Source organism: Podarcis gaigeae (assembly GCF_964106915.1).
Source record: "Podarcis gaigeae genome assembly, chromosome: 8".
NCBI lineage: Eukaryota > Metazoa > Chordata > Lepidosauria > Squamata > Lacertidae > Podarcis > Podarcis gaigeae.
In genome coordinates, this window is record NC_139684.1 from 3,081,312 (window position 1) to 3,102,078 (window position 20,767).

At 46.1% G+C, this 20,767-nt stretch overlaps 1 protein-coding gene across 1 annotated transcript in view; it reads left to right on the plus strand.

Annotated features, from left to right (window-relative positions):
- The window catches only part of PROM2 (prominin 2), a 48,983-nt gene that overhangs the window by 16,011 nt on the left and 12,205 nt on the right, over nucleotides 1-20,767 (plus strand). Inside the window, exons 6-17 of the mRNA XM_083753213.1 lie at nucleotides 321-410; nucleotides 2,311-2,510; nucleotides 3,939-4,013; nucleotides 4,122-4,185; nucleotides 4,599-4,758; nucleotides 6,050-6,202; nucleotides 6,650-6,773; nucleotides 10,818-10,909; nucleotides 11,366-11,450; nucleotides 14,033-14,179; nucleotides 14,337-14,408; nucleotides 16,017-16,109. Of these exons, the coding sequence (XP_083609339.1) occupies nucleotides 321-410; nucleotides 2,311-2,510; nucleotides 3,939-4,013; nucleotides 4,122-4,185; nucleotides 4,599-4,758; nucleotides 6,050-6,202; nucleotides 6,650-6,773; nucleotides 10,818-10,909; nucleotides 11,366-11,450; nucleotides 14,033-14,179; nucleotides 14,337-14,408; nucleotides 16,017-16,109 (1,355 nt within the window). The remainder of the gene's footprint in view (nucleotides 1-320; nucleotides 411-2,310; nucleotides 2,511-3,938; nucleotides 4,014-4,121; nucleotides 4,186-4,598; nucleotides 4,759-6,049; nucleotides 6,203-6,649; nucleotides 6,774-10,817; nucleotides 10,910-11,365; nucleotides 11,451-14,032; nucleotides 14,180-14,336; nucleotides 14,409-16,016; nucleotides 16,110-20,767) is intronic.

Genomic DNA, 20,767 nt, shown 5'->3' on the forward strand with positions numbered 1-20,767 from the left:
AGAGTTTAAAATGTATAAACCAGTCTTCATTAAAGAATGCATTTCAGAGCAGTATATAAAACTGCATTACATAAATTTATTATCTGTTTTTGTGTATTACCCAGTAACTGATATTCTGGGATTAGCTAACAATGAAATTTAAAACCACAAATATTAAAACAAGAGAACCATCAAAGCAGAATAAAGCAATCACAGTGTGAATTAGAATAAGTAAAGCCAACAAGAGCACAACAGCTGTACAGCATAAGACATCTTCCTAGCTACGCTGAAAAGGTGGGAATTGCCCCAGATTTGACAGGTGGTGCTTTTGTGTTTTTCAGATGTCAGCTGGACCATTGGCACCACCATCCACCTCCTGCTCAAGGGGAATGTCCATTCTGCCATGGATGCTTTGAAGGCCAGAGTGCAAGGTAAGATCAAGACTTGTCTCAAGCTATTATGTTTTAACTCTCATAGGCCATGACACTGTGGCAGCTTTCTGCAACCGGGTGCCCTTGATGTGGCTTGGACTACAATTCCCATTAGCTATGCTCCCTTCAGCTGTAGCATCATATGGCCTTGTTGGCTGGGGCTGATGGGAGTTGTATTCCAAGCCATCTGGAGGGCACCAGGTTGCGGAAGGCTGGTTGATGATGACACATCCTGCATGGTTTACACCTTCAGTTTACCAAATGATACCTGTAGTTCATGCATGATGAAAGCACAGAGTCACCCCTAAAAGGCTTGCATTACAGCTGCCTGTCCCAAAGTGCAACTAAATAAAATAAAATAATCCTGTTTGGACAAATATAGTGATCTTTTGTAATGGGGTTGCCTTTAAAGATGGCCAGGAAACTTCAGCTGGTTCCAAGTCGTGGCCAGCAGAGTCCTGGTGGGTATACAGTGCTCAGCTTCAAGAATGGCTGTATTATAGAAGCTGCACTGGCTTCCAGCGTGTTTCTAGTCCCAGTTTAGAGTGGTGGTGTAAACCTTTGAAGCCCTAAAGGGTTTGGGATGACTACCTGCACCCGTACCATCCTGCACACATACCGAGATGTTGTAGAAACATAAGCAGAGCCTGCTGGGTCTGGCCAGTGACCCATCTAGCGCAGCATCCTGTTCTCACAGTGGCCAGGCAGATGCCCAGAGATGCAGCTGCAGGGCCCTCCCCTCCTGGGATTCCCAGCAACTGGTATTCAGAGGCAGACTGCCTCTGAGGGTGAAGATGGACGCCCTCCTGGTGTGTCCACCTCCTGGGTCTAGGAGGGCACCTCTGGAACTGCCTCCCCACAGAGCTGTGGTGAGTGCCATTCAGAGGGCCTGACAGACTCCTTTGTTTTCATTGGCCGTCCCTAAATAATGTTTTGTCCATTCACTGGATGGAGATTACAGTATTATTCTGCTATATCGTTCTGAGCCTGCTTCTGTTTTCACGAATCTGCTTTATTCCTGTTTTGAGCAATACTGACACAAACACACTTGTAGTTCTTATTGTCATATGCCACTCTGGATGGACTTACCCTGGAAAAATAGCATATTTATATGCTATTTATTTTGGAAAATAAGATAAACCAAGAGCGGAATTCACAACCTATTGTGAGCTAGGGTTGCCATCCGTCCTGTATAACACAGGATTGCCTCTTATTTCAATGTACAATTCTTGTATTGATTCAATACAGGACACAGTTTGTCTTGTATTCCCCGTTTCCACTCTGTTGCTGCACGCACAATCTCTCCCGCTTCTCACTTCTTCCTTTTCCTTTTCCCTCCTGACACCCTCTCCTCATCTCGCCCCCAAGGAGGATCCAACCAGGGCAAGGCTTTCATGCTGCTGCTTCCAGTTCCCTGCAGCTTGGGCTGGGTGAAGGCGGCCATCCACAGAGCTGCACCCTGGGAGCGCTGGGCCCCGTCGCTCAGAGAGGAACAGGCTCTGGGTCTCTAGAAACAAACGGTTTTGTGCAGGTGTAGCCCAGAAACACCCGTTCCAAACCTTGTTATCCGCATGACATTTGAGGGGGGGGAGAGTAGCTCCCCATATGGCTTGCCATCCCCCCTGTTCCCTAATATTTTTTTCTGTCCTTCAGAATTTAACGTGTGGAACAAAGCTCATCCCCCCATCAGAATATGCACATTTATTTTTTGCTCTGGCCTGCATGTATTGCTGTCCAGTACCATACATTACTGCATGTATGTGAAAGGGTGTGTGAAAGGTCACACTAGGTGGGAAAAGAATTTGCCCCCAACCTCCAGCTGCCTGCCTGCCTGCCACTGTCCTGTCCTGTATTTTGCCAGAACAAAGGTGGCAGCCCTAATGTGACCTTTCTGTTTAAGACCTACAGAACTCACTGCACCATTTGCAGACTCTCAACAAGACTGTGCAGGCCCTGATCCAGCAACAAGATGAGCTGGAAGCAGCCCTGAAAGACAGGAAGCAAAGCCTCACTTCCCTCCTGGAGGATCCAGGCTGCATCTATTGCGCCGGTGCCCTGAGCCAAGCTCAGAGTTTGGAGCTGGGCGCTAACTACCGCAAAGTAAGTTCACCGAGAGGCTGGGCCCCTCCAGGATGGAGACTCTTGCTCCAGTACAAAGGTGCCTTTAAAAGGGCAACCTATTCTCCAGTGCATTTCTGATGAGCAAAATAAACAACTGTGCCACTTCTTTTGGTGCACAAAAGCTTGTACACTTCAGCAGGATTTGGGCCAGTAACAGGTGTTCTGTTGCCTCTGCTGTATTTCTTTAGGTCATAGACTTGAATTCATGTCACATTTCCTTCAGCTGTGTTGCGAGTTCATGTTTCCTGTCCAGAAGTGGCCTTTCTTCTTCTAGGATGGCAGTTGTCAAGGCTAACTGCAGGGACCTCGTTAATGAAGCACAAGCTTCCACACCCAGCTTGGCCATCAGCCCCACACTTCACACTAATTTCAGTAGCTACTGGTGCACAGAACTGTGGGTTTCAGAGTCAACGTTTTGGCACAGGAGAGATCTGTGATTAGATCTCCCAAGTCTTTTTTGAAAAAGGGAGAATGCATGCAGCCCTCCAATGTGGATTGAGGCAATGTCCTGACCTGCATGGTATGTTCCCCCCATGATGGAAATAGCAGCTCCATATGTGTGTGCAAAAGGGTAGTCACTTCCTGTCAATGCTGCTACCAGGGCCGGCTCAAGACATTTTGCTGCCTAAGGCCAAGGACAAGATGGCAGCCTCAAGCCCCAAGGCATAGACAGAAGCCAGTTGCACTGGTGGTTGACTCTTACTCCAATACAGGTGAAAGGACAGCTTCTTCCACTGCATTTGAGGGCAGCAGGCTACTGTAAGGGGTACAGGGCAAGCCACATGGCACTCACAGCTCTGCACCTCAGCATCTGCCTTCCTCATCACAGGGCCAGCCCTGGCTGCTACCCAGTCTGATTTTAATGGGGATCTGCTGCTGCATTTAACCCCTTAAAAACACACAAAATATCTGATCATAGACCTGCCACCATCTTCTCCAGTTGCACCCTTGTTTTCTACACAGTGGCTGTGGCCCTCCAGATGTTGTTGGCCAACTCCCATCAGCCCCAGGCAGCATGGCCAATGATGACGGATTGTGGGAGTTGAGATCCAGCAACACCTGGAAGGCCACAAGTTCTCCACTCCTCCTCTAGGTCACAGACTTCCCCAACCTGGTGTAGGAGCTACTGGGGAGGTGGAAATGGAAAGAGGGATGCCTCTTACCAGTTGAGGAGCCTTCAGGAACCTGGTGTCCTCCAGGTCTTTTGGTCTACAATGGAGCTGATGGAGTTGTAGTTCAAAACATCTGGACGGCACCAGGTTATGGTTATAACTGTAGATAAAGCTCTGAATTTTCCATGGGCAGGGGGGAATACAACTAATGACTATATTAATTGAAATGCACAGAATTTTCACTTTCTTCTCCACTTCCAAGCACTTGTCTTTTATTGGTGGTTTGTTCCCTCAGGTACCTTCAGTAGAAAAGGTTTTGAAGACCTTGCATGGGCTTCCCAAGGCTAATTTCTCTGAAATGATTCGCCGGGTAAGTAGTTAAAGAATCTTGGAGCAAGAAGAGAGACTTCTGCTTGTTCTTTAGCAAAATTCACACTTGGCCCAGTGTGTTAAGTCATTTTGGTTTCTGTGCTTCTAGGCCAATAGCAGCTTCAACTCTATCCCGGGACTCGCTCAGGTGAAGATGGCGGACGTTGTTCAAGGTGAGTTAAGCTCTTCCATGCTCATGCTGAGGGTGAAGGGCTGCAGCTCAGTGGTGGGGCATCTGCTTTGCATGCAGAAGGTTCCATATTCAGTCCCTGGCACCTCCAGCTGGGGCTGGGGAAGACTCCTTCCTGGAAGCGCTGGAGAGCCGCTGCTGCCGGCCAGAGTGGACAACGCTGAGCCGGATGGACCCAGCAGGGGGCAGCTCCCTATATTTCCATTGCTAGGCTGGAGGCCGTAATTCCACTGTATGGTGTAGATTCATCTAGCCAGGGCTTAATTTGAATTGGGGGGGCATTGGGGGTGGTGCCAGGCTTGCTTTTCATGCCAGTGCCCAGCCCAGGAACGCGTGACGAGAAACCACAAACCTTGCTTGGCTCCTCCACATTGATGTTCTGCTCTTGCCTTGCAGAGCTCAAGGAGGAAATAGAGAAGGCCGCCCAAAAGTTGCAGTCCATCACAGACGACTTTCCGATCTCAGATCACACCCGTCCCATGAATGATGTTCTGGTGAAGGCTGAGAACAAGAGCCGGCCCTATTTTTTGGAGGCAAAACGTTACGAGACATACAGGTAAAATGGAGCTCTGTGCTTTGCACGCAGGAGGAGCAGCATTCTCCTTTTGACCCATCCTCATGCCAATCTGCTTCTCATTCTATCCCTCCCGTCTGCTCATCAAGCCATTATGCTGTAGTGGTTAGAGTGATAGACCAGGACCAAGGAGACCCAGGTTCAAATCTCTGCTAAGGCACAAACCTTGGGATGGCCACTGTCTCTCAGCTGAACCTACCTCACAGGGTTGTTGTAAGGATAAAATGGAGAGGGAGATCCCATTTATGCCACCCATCTTGAGCTTTTTTGGAGGAAAAGTGGGAGATAAAAGTAATAATAAAGATAATTTTAAAATTCTGTTGGCCAGTTAATTGCTCACAAAAATACTTTAAAAATAATAATGACAATATTTAGCTTGCATAGAGTGCTTATGAACATTTAAAGCACTTCATTTACATTTATATATGTACAGTATGTATGTAAAACACTATGATGCCTTTCTGCCAAAACGTGGCTTCCACAAATCATAAAAAAACCAATAAAATACAGTAATACACAAAGGAGATTTAAAAACACACATACAGTTCAAAGCAGAAGTGCAAGTGACCAGGAGAAGCTGTTTAAAACAACAGTGCAGTTAACTAATCACAAGGGCCAATACAAACCAACAGTGGCAGAATAAAAAACTCAACATAAGCAGCAATCAAAGGCTTATCACGGAAGGCTTGGGGAAACAGGTCAGACTTCACCTGGCCCCTGATAACAAGACATGCTTCATCAATGGATCCTGTTCTGTGATTGAGCCACATCTCTTATAGCAGGGCTGGGGGAACTGCAGCTTGCCAGGTGCTGCTGGACTGCATCTCCATCATCCCTCTCTGTTGGCCGTGCTGCTTGGAGCTGATGGGAGTTGAAGGCCAGCAACATCTGGAAGGCCAGGAGGAGGAGGAGGAGGAGGAGGAGGATTTTTATTTAGGAACTGCTTCTATGCCAAATTGGCTTCTAAGCAGTCAATATAAAACCAATACTGTAAACAATTAAAATCTCAAATATACAGGGGCATTCAGATGTCCTTAATAAAACATATAATATTAAAAATAACACAAACAATAAAAAAGCATATCAGAGCTTTTAAGAAACCATGTGTAACAATAAAATCAGAAGTTCATTTATGGAGAGCCCCTTACTTACAAGCCACCCAGTAGAATCCAGGTCTGTGGGCAATAGGATGTACAATGGATTTTTGTTTGCTTATCTCCTTATCTCCTCCAAGCCTCACTGATGTGTCCCCACTCCACTTTTCTGTCCTCAGGTGGCTTGCAGGTGTCATTGCCTGCACCGTCATCTTGCTGATCGTCTTCTGCAACTTCCTGGGGCTTTCCTTTGGCACATATGGGCTGGTCTTGCGAGAGGATCCCAGTGACTATGAGAGGAGGGGAGAAGCTGGAGCCAGATTACTCTTAATGTAAGACACGTCTGAGTCCTGAGTCCTGGGCATGTCTGAGTCCAGCACAGAGGGTTGATTCCAAACTCTGTTCCAGGGTGACATGGGATCCTTTAGGAGGAAGGGTGGGATATAAATTCAATAAATAAGAAAAATAAAAGATTAGTGTTCAGAGAGTGTTCTTGTGGTGGGGAGGAGGGAGGGAAGTCAGTCAGAACTCAGTGGCCAGTATGGCCAAGTGCTTGCCCTGACCTTCAGGAGATCTAGTCTGAGGGTGCTCTGAAAATGGTCAGTGTTTGAAAAAATATGTCTATGAGGAGAAATTTGCACTCAAATGCCGCTGGACGTTCATGTGATTTTTATTTTTTTAAAAAATTGCAACCTGATTCAGAGATGTGGAGAACTGTTCTTAATAGGAGGGGGAGTGTTGAGACCTGCAGGAATTTCTCCCTGTCTTTCCTGTTACAGCGGTGTCGTCTTCAGCTTCCTCTTCTCCTGGCTACTGATTCTCTTGGTCTTTGGCACCTTCCTGCTTGGGGGAAATGTCCAGACCTTGGTGTGCAAGCACTGGGCCAATCAGGAGATCTACAAGGTGAGTTTGTGTGCATGGAAAAGCAGACAGTCTGCCCAAGAGTTGCAGGGAAAAGATGCCACTGTTCTTCAGTGGTTCCGCTCCTTCCTCCTGGGCTGTGTTCAGAAAGTGGTGTTGGGGGATGAGTGCTCAGACCCCTGGGCTCTCACTTGTGGGGTGCCTCAAGGTTCCGTCCTCTCACCCATGTTTTTAACATCTACAAGAATCTGCTGGGAGAGATCATCAGGGAGTTTGGGCTGGATGTTTATCAGTATGCAGATGATACCCAACTTTACCTCTCTTTCAAATCAGAACCAGTGAAGGTCCTGTGTGAGTGCCTGGAGGCGGTTGGAGGAGGGATGGTGGCTAACAGATTGAGGTTGAATCATGACAAGACAGAAGTACTGCTTTATGGGGACAGGGGGCGGGCTGGTGTGGAAGACTCCTTGGTCCTGAATGGGGTAACTGTGCCCCTGAAGGACCAGGTGCACAGCCTGGGAGTCATTCTGGACTCACAGCTGTCCATGGAGGCGCAGGTCCATTCTGTATCCAAGGCAGCTGTCTACCAGCTCCCTCTGGTACACAGTCTGAGACCCTCGCTCCCTGCAGACTGTCTTTCCAGAGTGGTGCATGCTCTAGTTATCTCCCACTTGGACTATTGCAATGTGCTCTACGTGGGACTACCTTTGAAGGTGACCCAGAAACTACAACTAATCCAGAATGCGGCAGCAGGACTGGTGACTGGAAGTGGCTGCTGAGACCATGTAACGCCGGTCCTGAGAGACCTACATTGGCTTTCAGTACGTTTCCGAGCACAATTCAAAGTGTTGGTGCTGACCTTTAAAGCCCTAAACGGCCTTGGTCCAGTATATCTGAAGGAGCGTCTCCACCCCCATCATTCAGCCCAGACACTGAGGTCCAGTGCCGAGGGCCTTCTGGCAGTTCCCTCACTGCGAGAAGTGAGGTTACAGCGAGCCAGGCAGAGGGCCTTCTTGGTAGTGGCACCCACCCTGTGGAACGGCCTCCCATCAGATGTCAAGGAAACAACTATCTTACTTTTAAAAGACATTTGAAGGCAGCCCTGTTTAGGGAATTTTTTAATGTTTGAAGTGTTATTTTGTTTAATATTTTGTTGGGAGCCGCCCAGAGTGGCTGGGGAAACCCAGTCAGATGGGCAGGCTATAAATAATAAATTATTATTATTCTAGTCGATTCGGTGGGGTTAATTTCATAGCTTATGTCATGCTCCCATTGTTATTTTATTGCTGTGTACGGAATATAGGAAGCTGCCAAAACCTGAGTCAGCCCATTGGTCCACCTCTTCCCCACTGCCTGCACTCACTGGGGCTTATCCACACTTACCTTTCCTCTGCTCTTTCCAGACACACTCCATGCTTTAAAGGTTGTCCCATGAAAGCTGTTCTTTAAATTTCAACCAGAGCAAACAGCAATCCACAGAAAACCCAAATTGATGTTTGCTTTGATTAATGCTAATGAGTGGGTTTTTGTTGCGCAAAAAAATAAATAAATTGTCGTGGCCTGGAAAGAGTGTGGCAAGAGGCAGGTGTGGATAAGCCTTGGAAGTGGCTCAGCCCTTCCTGGAGATGCCAGGCATTGAATCTGGAACCTTCTACCTGCAATGCAGATGCTTGTTTTTGATCAGGGAAGTGGCCTTGGCAGTTGGCTTGAACTCGCTCCCCTGTTGCAGCAATGCCCTCCCCTGAGGCTTGCAGATCAAGACTTGTGAATGTCAAAGAATAAAAATCTAATGAGGTCAATCTCCCCTGCCTGATAATTCTCATTAGTAAAGAAACCAATGTGCTCTTTCACCACTTCCATTAATTCCGGGGGGGGGGGGGGGGGAGTGTTGCAAAAGAACTTCCACAGAGATTTTAGCTTCTGTGCCCAATCAACCCAGTTCTCATTCTGCTTCTTTCAGTGCAGAAGTTTGGAACCTCAGGTCTGTGGGCCTATTTTCCTGGCCCTTGGAAGTCTCCCCAGGCCACACCATTTACTGCTCCCACTTTGCATTACTTGCTGGACTGGAATGTGTCTTTAAACTCTGGTGTTGTTTCTTGATTGTCTGGATGAAGGACAAAGAGGGGTGTTTTCCCACTGATGTAACAAAGCTGCAGAAGCTTCTGGGGGGCTGGACCAGGAGGGCAGGCAAGAAACTAGTTCCCCTGGCAAATACCCGTTGTTGCCCAACCCACAATTGCCTGTTGATGCTTAACCTGCACTGTTGTAGCCAGTTGCTCCCTGAAAACAGTCGTCCTTCTGCATTAGTGAGGCTGGGAACCCCATTCACAAAAACTTGCCATCCTATCCATGCTTAGCTCAGGATTCCAGCCTTTGCTGAGCACAAAGTCCTGCGCAGCCGAGATTGGCCTTTCCTCTCCTCCTCCCTCTGGCTTTCTCTGTGTGTCACACAGGAGAAGGTGCCTGCCATGCTGTGTAGAATGATCCAATTAAGCTATCTCTTGGCCCTCTTCATTCTTTCGCCCTCCGGCACAACGGGCACAAGGAGACCATGCCAATGAATTAATTAAATCTCATCAAATCACAATTAACACTTGATCTGCATCTAAAATGGAAGTGCCTGCCACTGCCTTTCAGCCAACTGCAGGAAGAGGGTGGAGGGAAGCAAGCAGGCCAGGGATTTCTTTTGTACTTGAAACTCACAAAGTGGAGCAGAGATATTGGATTACTGTCAGCATGGCCAAAACTCTCCCAGGCAACCCTGCTCAGTAAATCCTTTGTACTGTACTTGGAAAAGTGTTACAGTAATGGCTCAAAACAGCAAAGAGTCCTGTGGTACGAGAGACACTGTCATTTATACAGGCGTAGAAAACCTTCTTGAGCCCAAGAGCTGTATTCCATTCTGGGAAAGCTTTGGCAGCCCACGTCCAGTGACGGGCAGTGCCAGAGGCAAAAGCGGGCAGAGCAACAAATGGGCATGTTAGCTTTGCCCAGTAGGCTCGTTTCTACGCACACCCCTCTCTCTCTCCTCCACCCAGGCAAGGAAGAGGCATGATCAGTTCCAGGACATCTTTCAGCCAAGGCAAGAAAGGAGGGTGTGAAGCAGGACCAGAAAGGTTGGGGAGAGTAGGAGCGGCCTGAGCAGAGTTCAAATGTCCAGGAGGGCTGCATTTGGTCCCCTGGCCTGAGGTTCCCGACCACCAATACATAGATATTTAGTTCAAAAAAGTCACCTTCAAAGGCAGCTCCACATTGAGTGCATTGCAGTAGTCCAAGTGGGAGATAACCAGAGCATGCAGCACTCTGGGGAGACAATGTGCAGGCAGGCAAGCTGGTAGACAGCTGCCCTGGACACAAGAATGGGTATTATGTGGGACCTGTGGCAGTTCCAGTTCCACACATGCAAGCAGCCAAGTGGGCATATATGGGGTGAGGTGATCTCACAGGTAAATTGGCCCCAAGTTGTTAAGGGCTTTCTGTACTAATAGTAATACCTTGAGTGTTGTCCAGTAGCAAACTGGTAACCATTCCAGCTCTCTGAGCACAGATATTATATGCTGACAAGGCCTCACTCCTAGATAGAGATATTTGGCATAAGATTTTGTGGACCAGATCTCACCTCATCAGTTACACACAGTTGGTGGATTGATGAATTGCTGGAAGATAGCAGTCACTTTTACATCAAACATTGTGGGGAAATATGCCAGCAGCAGAACAGCACCAGTGCAAGAGGATGACTCTCTCAGCAGTTTGTGGGAAACTTTGTGGGCTGGCAACAGAGAAGATTCAGATTAGGTTCTGCTGTGGAAGGAGATGTGGCTACATATGGCTCCTGTCCCAAAGGCCAGAAGCGCCGTCCAAGTCCTTTGGCAGGAGTGGGCCAGGCCAGTGGGCAACAGGAGCTCAACCAGGCATGGTCTTCTCCAAACAGGTGTTCTTGCAGTCAAGGGCTGGAAGAAGCAGGAGGCCAGCTGTTGTGGGCCTCTAGAACTAGCTGGAAAATGGATTTCTAAGGCTCATCCCTGCCCTGGTCTGTTAGTGTTAATTGGCTCTAAATGACGTTTTGCTCCTCTTTCCAATCTCCAGTTCATCGACATGCCTGGCAACTTGCCTCCTTCCATGAATATCACTGAGCACCTTGGCCTGAAGAAGAGCCTCAAGATCACTTCTGCTTATCAGTGAGTGTACCTGCTGTCAGGCTACTCAGGGGGCATTTGAGTACACAGGACATTTGGGGCTCTGTCCTTGCTTCCTACCGAGATGACTCTAGAGCAAGGCCAAGAGCGTTGTTGATCCTAAGGAGCTAAAATTAAGGCTCCTTTGAGCAATACTAATCCACCTTCTATTTTGTGGTTTAGCAGGCAGGATTTGTTTGTTTATTTAAGCATTTTCTGCTTTCCTTCTTGGAATGTTTGTGCGTTGCTGAGTGGTTCCCTGTAAATAAGATTGCCACATCTCCAGATGTGATGTGATTTGGAGAATGGTACCCATGTTTTTGAAAAGTGATGTGAGCAACAGCTAAGAGCACACATTGAGTGGGATGGAACTATTAAGCAAGCCAGCAATATTGTGGGATGCGGAAAGGGGAGAGAAGGAGGGAGGCCAGGTCAACCTGTTTCCACTCCTTATTTCAGGCAATGTAAGAATGGGGCTGGTCTCTGGGAAGTTCTGCAGCTGGAGGACAATTACACCCTTGACAAATATCTCCAAGTTTCCAAGGTAAGATGGTTCCTCTGCTGAACTTACATCTCTTCTTCTCCCACTCAGTCACAGAGCCTCCATGTCATCACAAATCTTCAGGTGACTGTAGCAGCTCTCATTGCTGACGGCTGCTGCAAGCACCCTTTTGGCTTCTCTCATAGCACTACTGCTATCCACATGCCTGTTGGCTCATCCTGCCTTTTTTTTTTCTTTCTCCTTCCTCGCTGCTGCTGCACAACAAATCCAGACACCACTAGAAGCCAAGTGAGTGAAATAGTGAGTGGCCCCAGTACTCAGGAATGTCTCCCGTTTGAAATGGCTGTAAGATGGAGCCATAAAAAAACCTTAGTTGCACTCTGCCCTCAAATTATGTCACTAAGGTAAATTGTGCAGATCCACCCAGTTGACCTGTGTTTGTTTCAAGCTGCATAATTGCAGTATTTAGGAAAATATGGATTTTTGTTGTTTGGCGTTAAACAAGCAAACAGGAAACTTCCCCATGTACTCATCCCATGGAACACCAGAGGTGTCAGATCTGGCTGTGATGAATCATGCCTCTGTTTACATCTCAGTCAGGTTGCAGCTCCTCATGAGGCTGCCACTGAAGATCATTCAGGCATATCAGCTGGTTCAGAAAGTGCAGCCAGGATGTGAACTTGGGCAAGTTACAGGAAGCACATGCCTACTAAGTAGGGCCGGCCCTACCATTAGGCAGAGTGACGCAATTTCCTTTGGTGTCTGTTCCTCTTGAACCCCTGGCCATTCTCCTGGGTTGAATACCTGGCGTCTGTGTGCCACAAGAGTAAGTCCATCTCATTTCCACGCAGAATTTTAAAGGAAAATCCATTTGAGATGCATGCGGAAACACACAGTTGCAGTTATTTATCCAAGGTACTTATGAGGGCTACATCGCTGCCTCCATTTGTATAAAATGCTTTCCCCCCTTTTAAACTTTTAAAAGTAGTTACTCCAGCCACCCACAGCCTGGAGCGCCAGCACACAGGGATTCTTGCTGCCATATACATAGCACATAAATACAGCAAGTGCCCCTGGGAGCAGTTGATTGTGTTCCATCACTCAGGAGGAATTGTATAGGAAAAAACAGGGCTGCCCCCATGTTTCTTCTGTACAATTACTGAGTGGCCATTTTTGCAATTAAATTAAAAATCTTATCTTATTTTTATAGGGTTTTATTGTTAAGGTTATTTTGATTCTTCTAATTTATCATGCATTGCATTTTGTTGTTTGTCACCACAGGCATAAAAAAAAATCAAATACAAGGTTTAAATGTAATTAGTAAACAAGCACTTTGTTTTGTTTGACCAAAAATGAACTTTGGGACTGCCCCCGCCCCCTCAGATAAGCCACTTCTTGCATAGTTTATTAATTTTGACCACAAAACCAAATTTTGGTTTAATCTTTGCATAATCTCTGAACGTAATTCAGGGTTCACTGAAACTACTCCCATGAGACTTGGACTCAAATTAGGTGTTATGAAGTGTCCTGTGATTATTTCCTCCATTTAAAAAACAACCAAACCCTAACACTCAAAGCAGGCTCAGCAAGGTGCAAGTCTAAGCAAAAGAAGGAGAGGCTGCTTAACCCTCTTTAGTCCAAGATGCTTTCTCAGTTGGATAAACATTGGTTGTATCCAGTGCTAGTTACTCTCAGAGTAGACCCACTGAAAGTAATCAACATGGCTAGCTATGGCCCATTAATATCAACAGGTCTACTCTGAGTAGAAGTTAGCAAGATGCAGTCCTTGGGGTTCCTGCATTTTTCTCCTCATGGGTAAAAATAGCAGCTTGGGAGGGTTCTTCTGAGTTGGAAAATGACTGGAGGGAGAGGAGTAAGGCGCCTCTACCTGCCTAGACTTTCCCCACCTTTAGATTATCTAAGCCAGGCTTCCTCAGCCTCAGCCCTCCAGATGTTTTAAGACTACAATTCCCATCATCCCTGACCACTGGTCCTGCTAGGTAGGGATCATAGGAGTTGTAGGCCAAAAACATCTGGAGGGCCAAGGCCGAGGAAGCCTGATCTAAGCAGTTTTGGATTAAGAAAAGAAAATTGTAGGAGAGTATATAGAATGGAGGGGTGGGAGGCTGGAGCTGGCCAGCAATAATCCAGTACAATCGCATCTTACATAAGGGTTATGTTCCAGGGATGGGGCATCTATGCAAAAGCATTATACTTGAGCCACCCTCTTGGAACCACGCCCATGTGACTATCCTTATCTTTCCAGAGCTGTGCACCAAGCAGCATCTAGCACAGCATGTTAGAATTTCTGCAACAGGCAGAAAAAAACATTGAGTGGTCTGCCAAGACCCTCAGCAATTTTCAAGTGATCCACCATGGGGTAGAGTTTGGGAACTTCTAGCCTAGGATAATCCCCTCTGCTGCTTTCTGCCCTCACCTGGCCCTTGAAGGGAGTGCTTTGCTCCTTGGGCTACAGGAAGCTGTGGAGAGGTGGCAGGAGACTCAAGCAAGCAGTCATGGGTTGCAGTGGAGCCTATCTTGATTCTGCTCTTTGGGATTTCGGATTCTCTTTTGGATTTAAGTCATTGTGCTCACTTATGCCACCTTCCCGCCTTTTGCTGCAGTACACTGCAGAGTTTCAGAAGCGCTTGGACAATTTCAATATCCGCTTTGAAGACATCGTCTTGTTAAATGCAGAAGGGAAGAAGGACTTGGAGACTTTCCGAGACAGCAGGATTGACCGGGTAGACTATGCAGAGTTCAAAGCAGAGGTGAGAGGGATTGTATGGGAAGCAAAAGCCTTGTATGTCTCTTGTTTCTTCTATCAGTTGCTGAGAATATTATTTGTGGATGCTTTGAATACTGTACTTGAAAATAATATTATAGCAATGCTAAGTGTTACTCTTACTGCTACTCTTTTTTTTCTAGATGCACAACCCTGTAGTGAGGACAAACATTCAAGATTTGGCAGTGGAACTTGAGAGACTTAGCAAGGTTCAGGTAGGTATCCTCAACTTTACTGAGGCCTCATCTGCACTGTACCTTTAAAGCAATATTTCAGCACTTTAAGCAGTTACGACTTCCCCCCCAAGAATAATGGGAGCTGTAGTTCTTTATGGGTGCAGAAAGATGAGAAGACTGGAGGGGAGGCCTGATAAAGATGGCAGTTTAAGTTTTTTACCCCACTTCCCCAAGCACTATCAATGCACCAACTAACCTTATAGACATTGAGAAAGAAATAAACATGCAGCCTGGCAAGCGACAGGGTATCGCCTTCTATCCAGGAATGGTAATGGCCATCAGGTAATGGCCGCTAAACAAAGAAAACTCCCAAAGAAATATGAAGCTATAAAAAACTTTATCCTATCAGAAATGACTGCCAACTAGAAAAGTTGAGACGATCTATGTCAAGATTTAACTATGGAGGGGAGGGGAGCTATAGCATCAACTGAATCAAGCAGGGAACAGCTTACAGTGGCAATGAAAACAGCTGACAAAGCCTTTGATAAACAGGGCAATAAAATTAAGCAGCTTCCTTTGTATACAAGAGATGTTTAACTCACCTCAGGGTGCATGGTCTACTTGAATCAAATTTCCCACATGATACCAGAGGAAACATCAACCTGTCGGAGGCGATGTCAGGAAACTGGAACTTGCATACATACGATGTGGTTTTGATTTTTTTTTAACCCATTTTGGGTTTTGGTATTTAAAGAGTTGAGTTTAATATACAAAATGGACCTACAACCTTCTTCTCAAATTGCTTTACTTGGAATAAGGGACACGTCTGCTCTAAAGAACTTTTAACGTCCCTTCTTGTGGCAGCACGTATGGAAATAGCAATGCAGTGGCCCCCTGCCTTGAGCTTGAACAATGAAGCATGCTACTCCAGAGCATGGACAAGAGCCCTGGCTGAAAAGCTGATGTGCCAGAAGTGTGCGAACAAAGGGAATTCTAACCCTCACCTTTTCTATTTTGTGTGGCAACTGTTTTGGGGTTGTGTGTGTCAAGAAGATTGTGTTTATAACCCACCGGGATTTCATGGTATTATGTGGAAACATCTTTTGGAGTGAACCATAAGAATTTGATCAGATATTTCTAAGCAAGTTGGTTGATGTGTTGCGAGTTATAGAATCAATAAATCATAGAAATGTACAGTTGGAAGGGGTCCCCAGGGTCATACAGTCCAACCCCCTGCAATGCAGAAATTTATATTTTATGTGTGATGTGAAAAATGAAAATTTATTTATTCTTTTTTTTAAAAAAAGGGTGCTGGAAGATGTTAGAAGGTGCCCACCCTATTCCTTTCACAGAGCTACAGTTCTCAAAGTGATTTAACAATTGTTCCCTCTTTGCAGGGAAATCTGGGAATTGTAGCTCTGTGAGGGGAATAAGGAGTCTCATAACAACTCTTAGCACTCTTAACAAACTACAGCTCCCAGCATCCTTTGGGGGGAAGCCATGACTGAAGTTGTGTCATAGTGCTTTGAATGTATAGTGTGGAAAAGGCTTAGGTTGCAAGGGGAGGAGGAAAGTGAATCAAGGGAGCTTTTCGCAAATTCCCACCCTTGCCCTCTATCCAATCTGAACTATTGGTGTTCCCTGCAGAACGACAGAGCCCTGTTAGAACGACTCACTGAGGAAGCTCAGAAGCTCAAGGATATTCAGAATACGAAGGTCCTCACAATGGAAGACCTTGTGGTAAGTGTACAACGTGTCACAGAAGAGAACCCCCCCCCCGGGCCCCGGCTGAAGACGTCCTTGGTTTTCAGGCTTCAAGCTGTGGATGTGCTGAACCCCTGAACTGAATCTTTTTCAGCCTTCCTTGAAATTCCTCGACAGTTTACTTGATTACACTTCCGCTCCCCTGCCCCATGTTTGCTGCACATTTCGCTTTAGCAAATATTTGTAGCTTCTTCGTTGTTGTTTTTATCATTGTCTGCCTAGTACAGGTGAGCACTGGCTATTTTCATTGCATTTATATCCCACCTGTTCCTCCAAGGAGCTCAGGGTGGCACACCTGGTTCTGCTCCGCATTTAATCTGCACAACGCCTTGTGAGGTAGGCTAGGCTGAGAGGCACCAACTGGCCCAAGGTCACCCTGTGAGTTTCATGGCTGAGTGAGGATTTGAACCCTGGTCTCCTAGGTTTTAGTCCAACACTCTTACCACTGCACCACACTGGCTATCTGATGCAAATAGGGACATCCTATTCTACATCAGGAAGGTTCTCCCCTGTTTGATCTCACTGCACACACAGACATCCTATACAGGTCTACATTGGTCACCTGGAGCCAATTACAACCTCTCTGCTGAACCTACTTCAAAGGATTGTTGTAAAGAAAAAAAATGTGTGAGGGAAGGTATCATGTACAACACCTTCAACAGATAAAGGCAATGAATTAAAAATTTAGCCGTAGGGTGCCTTGAGTCCCTGTCAGGGAAAAGGAATACAGTGGTACCTCGGGTTACATATGCTTCAGGTTACATATGCTTCAGGTTATAGACTCCGCTAACCCAGAAATCCCCTTCATGGATCACTGCCTTGCCGTGGCGAAGGGGCTTGAAGAACTCAGAGAAGCTATGAACTATGCCGAGCAGGGCACCCAAGATGAACAGGTCATAGTGGAGAGTTTTGACCAAACGTGATCCACCTGGAGGAGGAACCGGCAAGCCACTCCAGTATCCCTGCCAAGAAAACTCCATGGACAAAGACAACAGGCATATAAAAGATATGACGCTGGAAGATGAGCCCCTCAGGTCGGAAGGCGTCCAACATGCTACTGGGGAAGAGCGGAGGGCAAGTACAAGTAGATCCAGAGCTGATGAAGCGGCTGGGCCAAAGCCGAAAGGACGCTCAGTTGCGGATATGCCTGGAAGCGAAAGGAAAGTCCAATGCTGTAAAGAAAAATATTGCATAGGAACCTGGAATGTAAGAACCATGAACCTGGGTAAGTTGGAGGTGGTCAAAAATGAGATGGCAAGAATAAATATTGACATCCTGGGCATCAGTGAACTAAAATGGACGGGAATGGGTGAATTCAGTTCGGATGACCATCATATCTACTACTGTGGGCAAGAAACCCATAAAAGAAATGGAGTGGCCCTCATAGTCAACAAAAGAGTGGTGAAAGCTGTACTGGGATGCAATCTCAAAAATGATAGAATGATCTCGATACGAATCCAAGGCAGACCTTTTAACATCACAGTAATCCAAGTTTATGCACCAACTACTTGTGCTGAAGAAACTGAAATTGACCAATTCTATGAAGACTTACAAGACCTTATAGAAGTGACACCAAATAAGGATGTTCTTCTCATTATAGGGGATTGGAATGCTAAAGTAGGGAGTCAAGAGATAAAAGGAACAACTGGCAAGTTTGGCCTTGGAGATCAAAACGAAGCAGGGCAAAGGCTAATAGAGTTCTGTCAAGAGAACAAGCTGGTCATCACAAACACGCTTTTCCAGCAACACAAGAGACGACTCTACACATGGACATCACCAGATGGGCAGCATCGAAATCAGATTGATTATATTCTCTGCAGCCAAAGATGGAGAAGCTCTATACAGTCAGCAAAAACAAGACCTGGAGCTGACTGTGGCTCAGATCATCAGCTTCTTATAGCAAAATTCAAGCTTAAACTGAAGAAAGTAGGAAAAACCACTGGGCCGGTAAGATACAATCTAAGTCAAATCCCTTATGAATACACAGTGGAAGTGAGGAACAGGTTTAAGGATTTAGATTTGGTGGACAGAATGCCTGAAGAACTATGGATGGAGGCTCGTAACATTATACAGGAGGCAGCAACGAAAACCATCCCAATGAAAAGGAAATGCAAGAAAGCAAAGTGGCTGTCCAATGAGGCCTTACAAATAGCGGGGGAGAGAAGGCAAGCAAAATGCGAGGGAGATGGTGAAAGATACAGGAAATTGAATGCAGATTTCCAAAGAATAGCAAGGAGAGACAAGAAGACCTTCTTAAACGAGCAATGCAAAGAAATAGAGGAAAGCAATAGAATGGGAAGAACCAGAGATCTGTTCAAGAAAATTGGAGATATGAAAGGAACATTTCGTACAAAGATTTCCACAATAAAGGACAAAAGTGGAAAGGACCTAACAGAAGCAGAAGACATCAAGAAGAGGTGGCAAGAATACACAGAGGAATTATACCAGAAAGAAATGGATGTCTCGTATACCCCAGGTAGTGTGGTTGCTGACCTTGAGCCAGACATCCTGGAAAGTGAAGTCAAATGGGCCTTAGAAAGCACTGCAAATAACAAGGCCAGTGGAAGTGATGGCATTCCAGCTGAACTATTTAAAATTTTAAAAGATAATGCTGTTAAGGTGCTACACTCAATATGCCAGCAAGTTTGGAAAACTCAGCAGTGGCCAGAGGATTGGAGAAGATCAGTCTACATCCCAATCCCAAAGAAGGGCAGTGCCAAAGAATGCTCCAACTACCGCACAATTGCACTCATTTCACATGCTAGCAAGGTTATGCTTAAAATTCTACAAGGAAGGCTCAAGCAGTATGTGGACCGAGAACTCCCAGAAGTGCAAGCTGGATTTAGAAGAGGCAGAGGAACCAGAGACCAAATTGCAAACATGCGCTGGATTATGGAGAAAGCTAGAGAGTTCCAGAAAGACATCTACTTCTGCTTCATTGACTATGCAAAAGCTTTTGACTGTGTCGACCACGGCAAACTATGGCAAGTTCTTAAAGAAATGGGAGTGCCAGATCACCTCATCTGTCTCCTGAGAAATCTCTATGTGGGACAAGAAGCTACAGTTAGAACTGGATATGGAACAACTGATTGGTTCAAAATTGGGAAAGGAGTACGACAAGGCTGTATTTTGTCTCCCTGCTTATTTAACTTATATGCAGAATTCATCATGCGAAAGGCTGGGCTGGATGAATCCCTAGCCGGAATTAAGATTGCCGGAAGAAATATCAACAACCTCAGATATGCAGATGACACAACCTTGATGGCAGAAAGTGAGGAGGAATTAAAGAACCTTTTAATGAGGGTGAAAGAGGAGAGCGCAAAATATGGCCTGAAGCTCAACATCAAAAAAACGAAGATCATGGCCACTGGTCCCATCACCTCCTGGCAAATAGAAGGGGAAGAAATGGAGGTAGTGAGAGATTTTACTTTCTTGGGCTCAATGATCACTGCAGATGGTGACAGCAGCCACGAAATTAAAAGACGCCTGCTTCTTGGGAGAAGGGCAATGACAGGCCTAGACAGCATCTTGAGAAGTAGAGACATCACCTTGCCAACAAAGGTTCGTATAGTTAAAGCTATGGTTTTCCCAGTAGTGATGTATGGAAGTGAGAGCTGGACCATAAAGAAGGCTGATCGCCGAAGAATTGATGCTTTTGAATTATGGTGCTGGAGGAGACTCTTGAGAGTCCCATGGACTGCAAGAAGATCAAACCTCTCCATACTGAAGGAAATCAACCCTGAGTGCTCACTGGAAGGACAGATTGTGAAGCTGAGGCTCCAGTACTTTGGCCACCTCATGAGAAGAGAAGACTCCCTGGAGAAGACCCTGATGTTGGGAAAGATGGAGGGCACAAGGAGAAGGGGACGGCAGAGGACGAGATGGTTGGATAGTGTTTTCGAGGTTACCAGCATGAGTTTGAGCAAACTGCGGGAGGCAGTGGAGGACAGAGGTGCCTGGCGTTCTCTGGTCCATGGGGTCACGAAGAGTCGGACACGACTAAACGACTAAACAACAACAACAACAACCCAGAAATAATATCTCAGGTTAAGAACTTTGTTTCAGGATGAGAACAGAAATCATGCTCTGGTGGCAACAGGAGGCCCCATTAGCTAAAGTGGTGCTTCAGGTTAAGAACAGTTTCAGGTTAAGAACGGACCTCCGGAACAAATTAAGTTCTTAACCCGAGGTACCACTGTAATAATAATGAAAACTGTGAGACTGACCAGGAACATACCAGAGAGTAAATCCTCCTGAACTTAGTGGGACTTACTTCTGAGTAAAAAGGATTGCAGTGTAAGGCTGCACTGCACAGTCTTTACCCACCAAGTCACCTGGGAGTAAGCTCCATTGAATACAATGGGACTTACTTCTGAGTAGACAGTGTAAGGCTCCATTTACAATATAGGAATAAACATTCCACACATATCCTAAAAAATGGCTGGCTGCTGAAGCATTGCAATTGAAGAATCTAAAGTGGATTGGGTACATTTTCCTTCAAAATTATAGGAAGGGCTATGTTTGCCAGTGCCAAAATTTCCTTCATTTGGTGCAGGTATTTTATTTTCAGTATAAACAAGAGTCCATTTTTGCACCTACACACACACACACACACACACACACACACACACACA